General features: G+C 30.3%; 1 protein-coding gene across 5 annotated transcripts in view; it reads left to right on the top strand.

Moving 5' to 3' along the window:
- Positions 1-14,899, top strand: part of LOC145263747 (polyribonucleotide 5'-hydroxyl-kinase Clp1-like) — a 160,043-nt gene that overhangs the window by 101,416 nt on the left and 43,728 nt on the right. For 3 of the 5 annotated variants that reach the window (XM_080120762.1, XM_080120763.1, XM_080120765.1), the window contains exons 4-7: positions 6,025-6,145; positions 7,367-7,480; positions 11,009-11,036; positions 13,902-14,075. In XM_080120762.1, coding sequence (XP_079976888.1) covers positions 6,025-6,145; positions 7,367-7,480; positions 11,009-11,036; positions 13,902-14,075 — 437 coding nt within the window. Of the gene's footprint in view, positions 1-6,019; positions 6,146-7,366; positions 7,481-11,008; positions 11,037-13,901; positions 14,076-14,899 lie in introns of all 5 variants that reach the window. The other 2 variants (XM_080120764.1, XM_080120766.1) reach the window with 1 other exon arrangement.

The raw sequence follows: 14,899 nt of genomic DNA on the forward strand, positions 1-14,899 counted from the left end.
AAAGATATCACCGATTAAAAACTTCCAACCTTTAATCGTCACCTACTTGCAGGGTCAGGTTTCATACCCTCATTTATTGAAGCCCGTAGGCCACTCCAGAATAAGGGTTAATGAATTTGTCAGTAGGATAGTGAAGCAACATAAGGATTGATATCAATGGTTGAGATTGACCAGAAATTAGACTATTTAAGAACAAGAATTTGTGAATGTTCAAACTTGAAAACGACCATGCTATACTATGCTGGGAAGTAAGCCCATGATATCATGTTCGGCAGACAGATAGTTCTTGAAAAGAAATTTTGCTTGTGGAAGATCCATTTAGTTTTAGGTACTGAGAAAGAGAAAGTTGGGTAAAAATAATACTTAAGATGAGAACAGTAGTCTGAAGAATCCAAATGATCTAAATGAATCCTCATCTCAAAAAATTCAGAAAAGAAAAGTTTATTTAAAAACCTGTGTAGCTGTTACATAGTATGAATAGCGATGCTATGTAACAGCTATGCAGATTACAGTTTATTATTATTATTATTGACTATTAAATTAAGTTCGGACATGTTAGTAAATCTGAAAAGAAATGTGTTCAAAGAAATTATGACACCTTACGTCAGTGGTTCCCAACCTTTTTTTTTTTATATAGATGCACATTACTGAGCTCTTTAAATTTGCTAGCCACACTATTGAGCTCTTTAAATTTTACAGCAAAACCTATCACAAAAATATGAATATATTCTACTTATAAAATCTTTTTGCAATAAAATAATAATAAAAAAAAAGATTGTATAAGGAAAATTTTTATATTCATATAATCAAGTTATATCAGGTATTTAGTACTCTTCCACTATTTAACCCCCCCTCCCCAGTTGAAACCTTAATTTTTAATACGTAAATATTAGGTAAGAAATACCTACATACCTACAAATAATCTGTTAATATTGTAAACGAGATAGATGGTACAAAGCATCAACAACTGTTGTGGTGTTAGTGATTGACTAATTGGCAGGACTAGTTGTGAATGATCATTCGCTTCGCATGTCTGTGTTCGACCACGGCTACCAGAGAGAGTAGGCCAGTGAACATGACAGCGTGACATCATTACCAGATCAACGAGACCTGTGGAAATTTCTCAGTTGTATCCTTCATCTGTTGCTTATTGCTGCTGTGTTTAAAAATATTTCAATTTTATGAACGTCCAACATGAACACAGACTCTACAATATTATTGTGTTTTGTGGTGTTATTGGTTCAATAATTGACAAGGAAAACACAGTAACAATTAAATAAATTTTATTAACAAAAATACATAAAAGAAGTAATTGAGCAATATCTTTGCTCACTGCTGGACCAGTGGTGATGACCATACTCTCTGCATGTCCGTCTCTGACTCATTTGGTAAACCGGTTCTTGTTACCCAGAAGTGACATCATGGAATAGTCCATTATTCCAAGTAGTAGGGGTGCATTCCCAACCACAAAACTTACCAATTCAAAATATCTAACAATTTAAACAAACGATTTATTATGCATTTTATTTATATTTATATTAAAACATCAGTATTCAGTATTCTTCCATAATTTAACTCCCACCCCAGTTGAAATCTTAATTCTCAATACATAAATATTAGATAAGGAATACCTACAAATAATCTGTTAATATTGTAAACACGACAGATGGTATAAAACATAACAACGTTTACCCATATTAATAAAAATTGGTAAGTTCAAAATATCTAATAATTTAAACAAACGATTTATTATGCATTTTATTTATTTCTATATTAAAACATCTGTATTTATGTAAGTAATAAAGTGTGAGTATTAATACAAACAATTCCGGTTCATGTGGAAGCTGTTTTTAGCCTATAACAACTTGTAATTTCCACCTATAATTTTTTTTGCGGCACACCAGTAATTATTTCATGGTACACTGATGTGCCGCAATATGGTGTTTAGGAACCACAGCCTTATGTTCTTATAATTCATATTATTTTTGTTACATAGTAATATGTCTCGAATTAAATGTATGTGTAAAAATCAGCTGTGTGTTTTTTTTCGTGTGCAGTTATTTTTATCAAATTAGTTTTATCAATCGCTTCTGTTTCCACGGTACTTTTTAATAACACCAACGCATGTCTGAAAATATGGTGTTTATCAAATAAATGACAAGTTCTTTTGTCTATAAAAACAAACTTTATTTGGACAATTAATGCATGTGGCTGTGTAGGAGATAAAGAGAGGGGTGGGGTATATGGTGGTGACAGCCTGATGTTTAGCGAGCAGCGATTGACCTTCGTAACTCTGTTCTCTCCATGCGACTGACCCAAAACCATTTATTTCTATTACGATTGATGTTTTGTCTACATCACAGGTCAGAATCTAGGCTAGCTTTTTATTCAGGAACTTGGCACCATCCTAGAGAGTTGTTACTCTAATTTCCAAACCAGTCCATTCCGGCATCGCCTGACGCCATTATTTAACCTTTTCATCAAGGCGGTTATGATTTCAGTCAAGTTTATTGATATTTTTACTATTTGTGTACAGCCTAGCATCCGCATCTCTCAATCAATCATCATCAAATTTAAGCAAAATATCGGTCATGGTTTAAATCAGAACTGATTTAATTTTGAAATATCGAGGTCAAGGTGAAAGTCACACCTTTGTCGATAACTGTTATGGACTTGTAAGGGTTCGGAAGAAAGACACACTTCAGTGTTTAGTGGAAACAAAATATATTGAAAAGGAAAGACAAATCCAACAAATGAAGATAGCGGTTACACGTTAATCTGACTGCCAAATGTGCATAACTTGTGCATAGCATTGAAAGGCATATTCTCCCGGTCTTTATAGTAAGTGAAAGAGTTTGTTATTATCTGTAAAGTGGGCACCACAACAATCTTCCAATTCTGTTATGATGAACAGACTTGCTACTTGGCCCATATTGTCGCTAATGATGCCCGCATCTTATATGACCATGAAAAATTTAGTTTTGGTCGAAAGTTTGACAAGATTTTGAGTTCCAGTTTTTCCATGTTTGATGTGTTGATTTGATGCTTTCTCATAATAATAATAACCACAATGCAAAAATTTCAGCTTGATTAGTCAAATAAATAGGTTTTGAATTATCAACATTATCATGCTTAACTTTGTGAAAACTCTATACAGTATGGAGAAGTAAAGTTAAAATAAGACTTTGGTCCATCCTTACCTTGACAGGTGGAGATATGCAGACTCACAACTGACTTATGTTCTTGTTCAATATAGTTTTCTAGAAAATAAAAACTGTGAACCATAGTTGTTTAAAAGAAAAGTTTTCAAAGTTTAATGGTTTAGATATTGACTGTCAGAAAACATTTCTGTTTTTGCTGAAATTTGAAAGAAAAGAGCGAAGTGAAAAGCAGAAGTCAACTCCACTCTTTTGGCTCTGAGATTATCCCCTCTCTTTCAATTACAGTATCCACTATAGTGATCAGTGCACAAAGGACTTGAGCCAACATTCACTCAAGATGGGTTGAGCTGGCTCGCAGCGGCCAAGATAGTTATGGGCAGCCTGTTCCGAGACCAGCGGTAAACACTGTAGACCTGTGGACTGGATATAGGTTCAAAGTTGGTTTTGATGGTGTATAACTACTTCTTCAATTGGACTCCCAGGAGTCTCCACCAATCTTGGTTCTGGAGCTTTTGCTTTGTGGATGAACTCTTGTGATGCAGGATCAAAAAGGACTATCAAGTAAATGTTGACAAATTTTTGAATTAGAAAAAAAAACTTCTGTTGAAAATTTAGCTGTCTACATGTATGCATTGCTTGAGTCAATCATTCATTGAAAAAATGTATCTGATTGCTTTATGCTGACACATGAAGTAACAAGTAATTCTTTTCAAAGACACGAACCTTATCTTTTTTTTGTGTGTTAAATATCGAAATTCAACTGAGGAATTTGATGAGAAAATCAGACTAATTCAAAACAATTGAACATTAGAACATTTTTCTGACTCAAAATCCACTCATAATATCATGGAAATTTTCTGTCTGTCTGTCACAATAGTTTTTAAACAAATACCTTAATTGCTGTTTGAAATAGAAAATATTGCATTACACAACAAATATAGCAGATGCCATGACTGGAAATCGAGATCAAAAAAGTTGGAGTTGGACTTTTGGGAATTCTAGAAGTCGGAGTTAGCTTTTTTGTGATTTAATGAGTCTTAGTTGGTCCTTCTGGAATTCTATGAGTAGAACCTGATTTTTTGGAATTTTATGAGGAGATCTAATTTTTGGGGGGAATTCTATGAGTCTGATTTTTTTTTTTTTTTTTTTTTTTTTTTGAATTCTATGAGTCTGATTTTTTTTTTTTTTTTGAATTCTATGAGTCTGACTTTTTTTTTTTTTTGAATTCTATGAGTCTGACTTTTTTTTTTTTTTTTTGAATTCTATGAGTCTGACTTTTTTTTTTTTGAATTCTATGAGTCTGATTTTTTTTTTTTTTTAATTCTATGAGTCTGATTTTTTTTTTTTGAATTCTATGAGTCTGATTTTTTTTTTTTTTGAATTCTATGAGTCTGATTTTTTTTTTTGAATTCTATGAGTCTGATTTTTTTTTTTTGAATTCTATGAGTCTGACTTTTTTTTTGAATTCTATGAGTCTGACTTTTTTTTTGAATTCTATGAGTCTGATTTTTTTTTTTGAATTCTATGAGTCTGATTTTTTTTTTTTTTTGAATTCTATGAGTCTGATTTTTTTTTTTTGAATTCTATGAGTCTGACTTTTTTTTTTTTTTGAATTCTATGAGTCTGACTTTTTTTTTTTGAATTCTATGAGTCTGACTTTTTTTTTTTGAATTCTATGAGTCTGATTTTTTTTTTTTGAATTCTATGAGTCTGATTTTTTTTTTTTTTGAATTCTATGAGTCTGATTTTTTTTTTTTGAATTCTATGAGTCTGATTTTTTTTTTTTTAATTCTATGAGTCTGATTTTTTTTTTGAATTCTATGAGTCTGATTTTTTTTTTTTTTTTTGAATTCTATGAGTCTGATTTTTTTTTTTTTTTTTTGAATTCTATGAGTCTGATTTTTTTTTTTTTTTGAATTCTATGAGTCTGATTTTTTTTTTTTTGAATTCTATGAGTCTGATTTTTTTTTTTTTGAATTCTATGAGTCTGATTTTTTTTTTTTTGAATTCTATGAGTCTGATTTTTTTTTTTTGAATTCTATGAGTCTGATTTTTTTTTTTTGAATTCTATGAGTCTGATTTTTTTTTTTTTTGAATTCTATGAGTCTGATTTTTTTTTTTGAATTCTATGAGTCTGATTTTTTTTTTTTTTTTTAAAATTCTATGAGTCTGATTTTTTTTTCTTGAATTCTAAGTCTGATTTTGTTTTTGAATTCTATGAGTCTGATTTTTTTTTTGAATTCTATGAGTCTGATTTTTTTTCTTGAATTCTAAGTCTGATTTTGTTTTTGAATTCTATGAGCCTGAGTTTGATTTTTTTTTTGTTTTTGTTTTTAATTCTATGAGTCTGAGTTGTTTTTTTTTTTTATTTTGACTCTTCACTACCTTGGTAAAAAAATCTTCTGTGCAGAGCCAGGTAGATACTGCTTGTCATGAATAAACTTAGAAATTTTCTTATAAGCAAGCTGTTAAAGAACATCTGTTATTAACAAATTGCCTAATGATTTATCTTTAGGAAATTTAATAATATTACTGTCAGTGTGTTTTTTTGTTTTGTTGTTTTTTTTTGCAAAGGAGTCACCACTAATCAAGGCCCAGAGGCCACTCGAGGATAAGGGTTAATAAGTGTACAGTGGTCAATGGGACAGGGACGTAGTAATTGTTAATAGTGGAAATTATTTTCTGTTTATTAATATTCATTAATAATTGAGTTAATACAACTATATTAAAGTATAAACATTAAAAAAAAAAAATTCCTATCAGAGAGAATAATTCTAATGCTTTTATCTTTTCTAAACTATTTAAATTGTTTTTAAGATTCATACAAACACCATCCTTTTAGCCTTAACCTTTTCTACACAACCGGGAAGACAGAGATGTCCTACGTTGCAAAAGAGACACCCATGGTGATGTACTTGAATCTTCATGGTGCTTTGGAGCAAATGAGACAAAGAGCAGAATTAGACATATCAAGAGGTCCTCGGGTGAGTTTAAAAAAAATTTTGTCTATTCATGCAAAGATCGGCATTTGGTCGGAAGAACAACTTCTCTTTAATCCATAATAAGTTTCCTTAATTTTCTACTTTTAAGTCTCCATTATTATAACAATTAATGTCCCCTCCCCCCTCTAAAAATAGTCTGAGTTATCTCTCCCTGCTATTTTTATTATTTGAATAAATGTAAACAACTGTCAATTTCAACTTTTGCTGAAAGAGGAGGTAACACCTAGAAAGGTGATCTCCAGACACCAAGCATACCCGTATCAATCAGTTTTTCTCTCAAAAGCTAAATATGATACTACATTTTGATGGTGCTTCTTCATTATTAGAGCGAAATTCGAAAATCAAAATATTGACTTTCAAGTAAAACCAATGGTATCTATCTGTCATGTTGCAGTAATGAACATATCCAAAAATTACGAAAATTGATAAAGTAGAAAATTAATTATTAATGAAAATAGTTTTCAAATACAATTAGCGAAAATTGAGTTTTGCTAAACTTGTCTAATTTTTCAGAAAATATTTACCTTTCCTATTATGATCTGAACTTTGATTTCCTTTTTTTTTTTTTTTTTTTATTTTACCAAAACTCAGTTTTTGCTAATTGTCTTCGAAAACTTTTCATTATCATTTTTTGTAATTTTTGGATATGTTCATTACTGCGATGTGGTGATTACGTAGATAGATATTGGTTTTACTTGAAATTCAATATTTCGATTTTCAAATTTCATTCTAATAATGAAGAAGCAGCACTCTGATCTTGATAAAAAAGGATGGATAAAAATGTAATCATTTTCTATTCACTAAATTAAAATCTATTATTTAAAAATGACGTGGTTGATTTTATATTATTTGGATTATTGAGACAACTGGTCTGATCTTTCATGAAATCAGTTGTCTGAATGATCTAAATTATAAATCCTCATCTCAAAAATTCCGAAATGTGTTAGATTTAGTTTTAAATCTTCCTTTGAAATACATTTCACTTGCAAGAAGAGATATTAAAAAAAATATTGTCTCATATTTAGAAATTCATTTATTATTTTAAAGGAATCTATTGTCAAACATTTGTCTGTATAGTAAAGTAGTTAAACCTAAGGAGTCCAACTTTAATTTAAACTAGAGTTATTGTCAGTAATAAAGATGATGCTAAATTTCATTTAATCTTTAAGTATTTGATCCATTTCTTTTTTTTTTTCTCCCCAGATAATGGTAGTCGGCCCTACAGATGTTGGGAAAAGTACACTGTGTCAGTTATTACTTAATTATGCTGTTCGTATTGGTCGAGCACCATTGTTTGTGGATATTGATGTTGGGCAGGTTAGTTTATTTTTACATACTGTTTTTTTTTTTCTTAATTTTTTTTGATTTTTGTCTTGTTTTCTTTTTTTTTTTCTTTTTTAGAATTTGATTTAATAAAAAAATCATAGAAAATACAGATAAACCTTTATGATGTATGTACCTTTCATATTCCAAAAAATTACGTAAATTGATCAAGTAGTTTTTTTTTTTTTTTTAATTTTTTTTAACTAAAAAAATAAAATTTCATGATGAGCAAGACAGGAACCAAGAACTGCATTGTTATTTTAGAATGTGTTAAAATTCAAAGGTGAAAACTTAATTCAACTACTAAGATTTTGTTTGTATTCGAAATAATTCAAACTTTTTGTCATACTAAAAATCGTAAATTTTGATTTTTCTAATTTAAAAAAATTACTTGATCAACTTATGTGATTTTTGGAATTTGACATCTTTGTTCTGTGACGAATACATACATCATAAATATTTTTCTGTATTTTTTTAATCAAGTATTATTTTAAATAGGCATCCGTTTTCATTTTTCTTTCCATTACTTCCTTTTTCATTTTTGTCTTTTTTTTCTTTTTTTTTCTTTTATTTTGTTTTTCCTCCTTTTTTTCTTAGCTTTTTCTCTCTTGAATTAATTCTCTTTTCCTTTTTTTTTTTGTTTTTTTTTTTTTACCTTTTCCTGTCTGCTTTTTGTTATTTGATTTTCACTTTTTTTTTTTTCTTCATTTTCATTATTTTTTATTTTATCAACCTTTTTAAAAATTTATTTTCTCAAACCAAAACATATTTCCAAAATTGTGTCATAACCTTGGAAGTTGATGAGCATGAAATTAGTAAATCCATTCAAAATTGTTTTGTGCACCATCTGGTATATTTGTATGTGTCTCTTCTATTATGTCAGTCTATCTGTGTCTGTCTGCTTTTTCTTTGTTTTTTTTTTTTAATTTCTCTTTCATATATTTAGTAGAAGAGTACCCATCCTAGGGCAGTTAAATTCCCCAAACAGAACAGTTTTGTAATACTTTTATGTCCCTTTGAGAAAAATTAAAACCAATATATAATGATAGGTTAAAGTAGTTCGCTTCAAGCATTGTTTAATGTGTATATAAAAAGAAATTTTATAGTTTATAGAAGATAGAACAATGCAAAAATGTAATGGATAGACTCAAACTGATGCAACATAAGATATAGTGGTGGAACCAACTATGCAGTTTCACTTTTATTTATGTGTATATGTATAACCATACATATACACATATTTTTTATACAATATCTTCTTCTATATATATAAAAGCGAAAATGTGTGTATGTATGTTCGCTTTTTGTGTATGTCCAGGAAAGGCTTTTTTCAGAGAAGCGCTCGGTCGGCTCACAACTTCTTAAAACTTTTTATATCACATATAAATCATAATATCTCCGAGTTAACAACAGATCTTGCCTGTCTATTTAATTTGCTCGACTTCTGGAAGATAAATATTCAACAGTTTTCGCTCGCCGCATGTGGATTAGGCTTTTTCCTATAATAAAAGCGACACTAATTCTGGCAGTATTTTTCCGGTCGCCATCGCCGGAAATGTCCGAAAGCAAATTTATCTTTTGGGCAAAAACGATGGGGATATTAAGTAGTTTTAACTCCACTGAGTTATTGAGGTATTATGGTGAATGTTGCCAGTCCAGAGTATTCTTTCAAATCAATTGTAATAGCGTTAGTCACAAAGACCCTACACCCTTTCCCTCCCCAATTTCTTATAGGGCCTTGTGCCTAAGTTTGTTGTTTAATCTTTTTTATTTTTTGCAAGTTTTTGATTGAAAAATGTAAATTTTGATGACAATAAACTATATAAATTTGATCAATGTAGAAATATTTTCCTTATATCAGACAATTGCTATTCAAATTGGACAAGGGGAGCTCCCCCCCCCCCCCCAACATCTTGGGAAAATAAAAATGAAAACCCCGCAGTCAAAGTTGACCTCATTAAAACAGCACCTGCAAATTCTAAGTAATTAAATAAATTCAAACGTGTTTCTGTTAGTATGTCGTGGTGGCCCAATGGTTAACGTCGCATGTTTTTTTTTTTTTTTTCACACTTTAATTTCTAACTTTGCCTCAAGGGTTCGGGTTCGATCCTCGTACTCACCTGCCAAACCTTTTTTTTTTTTTTTTGACAGACAGAACAAAAATGAACAAATTTGGTCTCCTATGAAAGCCCCATCCTTCGCCCGAAAAATATCGAAAAATTGGCCAAAAACGTTAATTTTTTCACCCTGAAATCAACACTTTTCTACAGGGGGGGGGCAGCAAAAACCGTCCTCTCATGACGAGATCAGTTCTATGCATGCGTCAGACGACGTCATGACCTGATTTAGTTTAAATATTTGAAGAACTGACACAATTTCATGTACGTCGTGTTAGCTCAGTTGATTAAAGCGTTGGGTCATTTTGGGTTCGAATCGTGGTGTGAGATTTTTTTTTTTCGATTTTTTAAATTTTAATATTGAAGCATTTTAATATTTAAGCCATTTTTCACGTAACATTCGTTTTTCTGTTTTTTTTTGTTTTTTTTACTTCGCTTATTCTTAGGTTTTCATTAACACCCCCACCCCCGACGGACCACACACACCCAAAAACACCCGGGTACCCACCGATTTTTTAAATTTTAATATCGAAACAGGCTTATTTAAGCCATTTTTCACATTTTTTTTTGTTTTGTTTTTAGTTTTAACGTTCGTTTTCTGCTTTCTTTTTTGTTTTTTCGATTTTTACATTTAACATCGTTCGTTTGCTTTACGATAGTTTTTTTTTGTGTCTTTTTTTTCAATGTTTTGATTACATCTCAAGTTGCGTCAGTTTGTCTATCCGTCAGACCTTTGCATTGTTTTTCTTATATAATAATACTAAACATTATCTCTAGAATCCTTATTCCAGTTTAGATTAATATTCATTACAGGATTTTGATTCTATAAAATGACTAAAATTTTAGAAATTGAAATTCATGGAATCTTCCTTAATCAGTGCCGAATGACTATGTATCAAATGAGAGCTTGTGACCAAATTATGCCTACTAAAGACCTTTTCTGAAGACCTTTTTAAATGCTAAAAACATAAAAAATTAAATTTAAGTAATATTTATTATTTGATATCTAATATCTATTGTTAAAATCTCACAAAAATCAAGGTTTGTTTGTACAGTATCCCCTAGAATACGGCATTAATCCATTCCGGGATTGGGATCGTAAAGTAAAATCACAGTATGGCAGAGCCTAAGCAAAATTTTATACTATACATATTAAAAATTGGTAACAAAATACAATGCAATATATAATACACATGTATATAATCAAATAACATTATAAATAACATCGCAAGGCAAGGCAAATACCGTAACCAGGGACTGGAAAAAAATTGTATTCCACATTGTAACCTGAAAAAAACATATCCTTGGGCTACCATATCCCGGGGTTCTACTGTTTCTTTGATTAAAAAATTTTTTGTTTGTTTGTTTATTCATTTTATTTTATTTATTTATTATTTTTTTTCAGAGCATGATCTCCATCCCAGGCACAATTGGTAAGAATTTAATTTCTTTTGGAAATCAATTCTAATTTACTTTATTTTGTCTGCGTGACAGTAATTCCTTGTCTGTCATTATCAATACAATAGAATTTAAAAATGAAATCAGTAAAGTATGAACCTAAGTGTTAGCAAACCTGTCTTGTGGGCAAAAATCAAGAATTGACTCAGGTTTAATCTACAAAAAATGTTCAATAAACATTATCTTGAAACAGTTGTAAACAATTTAAATACCTTTATGTATACTCTTTATTTAAAACGTGATTTAAACCATCCATATATTGTGTTAGCGTGTGTGTTTGGTTTGTAAAGGATAGTAATTTCTGTATGAAATCTTAAGTAGGAAAGCACAATGCATAGCAGAACAGGATTAAAAGTTAAGAAAACAACTCAGATCAGTTGACCATATTTCATTATAAATTTATTTCAACCCTGTAGGTAATGGGGCATATTCAGATGAACAGGCTGGCTGAAGGATGGAGCTTAACTAAGCTTCATAGCAGCCAAGATAGTGGTAAGCAGCCAGTTCCGGGACCAGTGACAACTTTCAATGAATTATAATTTATGAAAATGAGCAGAGAAGTTTTGATTACGATTTTCCTGACCCTTGAAACTCATGGCTCTTAATTGATCCAGACTTCTTCTAATGTCTCAAATAATGAAGTCCCTTGATTTTCATTGAAACTTATTTTTAAGAGTAAATGTTCTTTTGTTTATCATATTAGGAAATATTTCAGTGATAAGGTTTGGGAATATTTCAATGTATAAGGTTTAACAGATTGACAGACGATAACATCGATGAGTTGTGTGCGTGTTTGTGTGTTCGTTAATGTTTGTAAGAACGGATGTACAGAAATCTAATACAATGGCAGAATCCGTAGAAAATGAACTCCACAAAGTTTTAATGGGATTTAGGTCTGGTGATTCAGAGGCCACTTCACTAATCCCTTTTTTTTTTCTTTTTTTTTCTTTTTTTTTTTTTTTCTTTTTTTTTATTTTCTTTTTTTTTCTTTTCTTTTTTTTTTTTCTTTTTTTTTTTTTCTTTTAAACCAACCCATCAAAACTTTTGACATAGGGCATGGGGCATTGTCTTGTTGGAAGATTATATCACTTGGAATGTTATTATTAAATATTTTAGTCAAAGAGGTTTGGTTAACCTGGTCTAACATGTTAGTATGAATTGTGGAGTTCATTCTATCTACATGTGTACAACATTCCAGTGCCTGAAGAAACCATGCAGCACCAAACCATTACAATATCTCCTCCAAATTTGACAGTTGGAACCACACAATCAGCATGAAATTCCTCTAGGGGTGCCAAAAATCTGATGAAAAAAAAAAAAAAATTTGTTACAATTTTTTAATAAATGTTATCGATGTGTATTCACATAAAAATTTCAATTATTCCTTCCAAAGTTTACTTTTGTCAGACCAAACAATTTTGGCTCAATCATCAGGTCTCCAATTATCATGTTTTTTGTAAATTTCAGTCGTTTTTTTTTTTTTCTTGTTGGCTTGAGGCAAGTATGACATCTTCCTTACTTTGTATCATTTTAATCCCACTTCTAATAACCTTCTTGTTACTGTTCGAGCTGATATGTTTGTCTTTGCATCTGAAGATCTTTTCTTCCTGTCTGCAAGGGATGCTCTTATCTAAAATCTGTCTTCCCTGGCAGTTGTAGACTTTTTACAGCCTTGTCCTTTTCTGTTTATGAAAAACTTTGTTTCCTTATATCTTTTAATCATTATTTGAACTCCCTTTCTTGGAACATTCCATCTTCCTTGCAATTTTTACCGAGAATATCCTTCACCAGATAAAGCAGCAATTTGTGCCTTTCTAATCTCTGAAAGCTGCTTCTTTTGAGGCATTTACAATTAAATATACTATTACAGCATTGGTAGGAATCAAATATTACCTGAAAAATAACAACTTTTAGTATGACAATGAATAATTTTGAATATTGGAATGAATTTAGTATGAAACTCAGCTGAAATCTTTGGGAGAGGCTTTAAAACAAAAAAAAAAAAGATACTACGATCTACTGTTAATTATTTTATATTTGCTCTCAATTGTTCATTGTACAATTCTTAACCTTTAAATACATAGGTTTAAACTATTATCTCAATTTTTATAGGTGCTCGATAATTTGGACCATGGCTATGTATGTATGTATGTATGTATGTATGTATGTATATATATATATATATATATATATATATATATATATATATATGAGAAAATTTGAAACCTTTGTGAAATGGTAAAATTATTTTATTTACTTTTTTGTTGTTGTTAAAGTCCAAATTTTCGCCAATAACCTGGCTTTATCAAGGAAATGTCAGTCAGATTAATTTTACAGCACCAATACAAGACATATTTTCTCTTCAGGAGGCTTCGACCTCTTATAACAGCATTATGAAGAAAAAAAAATTAATCAGACTGACATCTTCTTGATAAGGCCAGGTTATTGGAAAAAATTAGGACGACAACAACAAAAAAAAAAGTAAATAAAAAGATTTTATCATTTCACAACATTTTCAGGTTTTCAAATTTTCTCATTTAAATTCATAAAAAATGTTTTCTAAAATATGTGTCTTTTTATTGCTTATATATATATATATATATATATATATATATATATATATATATATATATATATATATATATCACTGCTACTAAAAATGTAGAAGAGGAATGTTTCTGTATTGTTGGGATACTTTCTGTGGATGGCTTATATAAATTGAGGTTTTTGGCTTGCATTATATTAATGTTGACTATACATATTGTTCTTTTTGGGGGTGTTTTTTTTGTATTCATGTATAAATGACTAAAAGCTTCTTTTTTTTTTAATATATAATGTAGCTGCTGCTGTCATTGAACGTCCAACAGATGTTGAAGATGGTTTTTCACAGATTGCAGCTCCATTGGTCTATCATTTTGGGCACTCAAGTCCGAATGAAAATCTGGCTTTATATAACCTCCTCATCAGTCGAATGGCACAAGTTATTCAAACAAAATGTGAAACAAACAAAAAAAGTAAGTTTGTTGATTGATACGTTATTTTATTTTATTTATTTTTTTTTTTTTTTTACGAAACATGAAAAATCTGTGATTTGTTATTGCCATGTTGCCATAAGAAATGTTCCCAAAACATGTTAACCCCCTCCTCCACCAAAAATTATTCAGCTTATGGAATCTTATATTATATAAATCCCAAACATCTGTTTGTGTGTTCGTAAAAACTTGTCAGCCACATTGGACCGGTCAAAATTGGTACGATCTGAAACAGCAATTCCTTGGATGCATAATATGTGAAAACTAGAAAAAAGGTTAATTCTGTGGTAATTAACTAGACCACTTTTTCGAAGGGGGTTCATTTTCGTGTTGCATTTTTCACAAGTCACACACATATAATTCACTAAAATATGTTTAAAAACCTTATTTTGCAACATTATCACGTCATAAGCAGCTGCGGCCGTAACAGTAAGCACATTTGCCAGGAACTTTTTTTCCTTTTCTTTTGTGTTTCAGGTTCAAAGCTGCTGTGGCTCATTTTTTTTTTTTTTTTTTTACCAGTTACAGGGGTACTTTCTGTTATTTTGATTAAAAGAAAAGTTGTTTTGATTTATTGATGGAGGAGGGGGGGAATCCAGTGCACAGGCAACAAAAAGTGCTCAATATCCAGAGAATATCTACTCTTCATATCCTTTCTGCCAAAATATCTTTTTGAGGAGGTTGTTCTTTTTTTGGGCGGTTCTGTTTTTTTATTTTTGAAATTGTTGTGGGGGTATCAACGAAAGTGCTTAATATCTTTAGTATAGAAGCTGTGTCCAAACTGAACTTCATGTCCACCTGGGCAA

Source organism: Euprymna scolopes, chromosome 39 (assembly GCF_053919585.1).
Source record: "Euprymna scolopes isolate OS-2025 chromosome 39, ASM5391958v1, whole genome shotgun sequence".
NCBI classification, from domain to species: Eukaryota; Metazoa; Mollusca; class Cephalopoda; order Sepiida; family Sepiolidae; genus Euprymna; species Euprymna scolopes.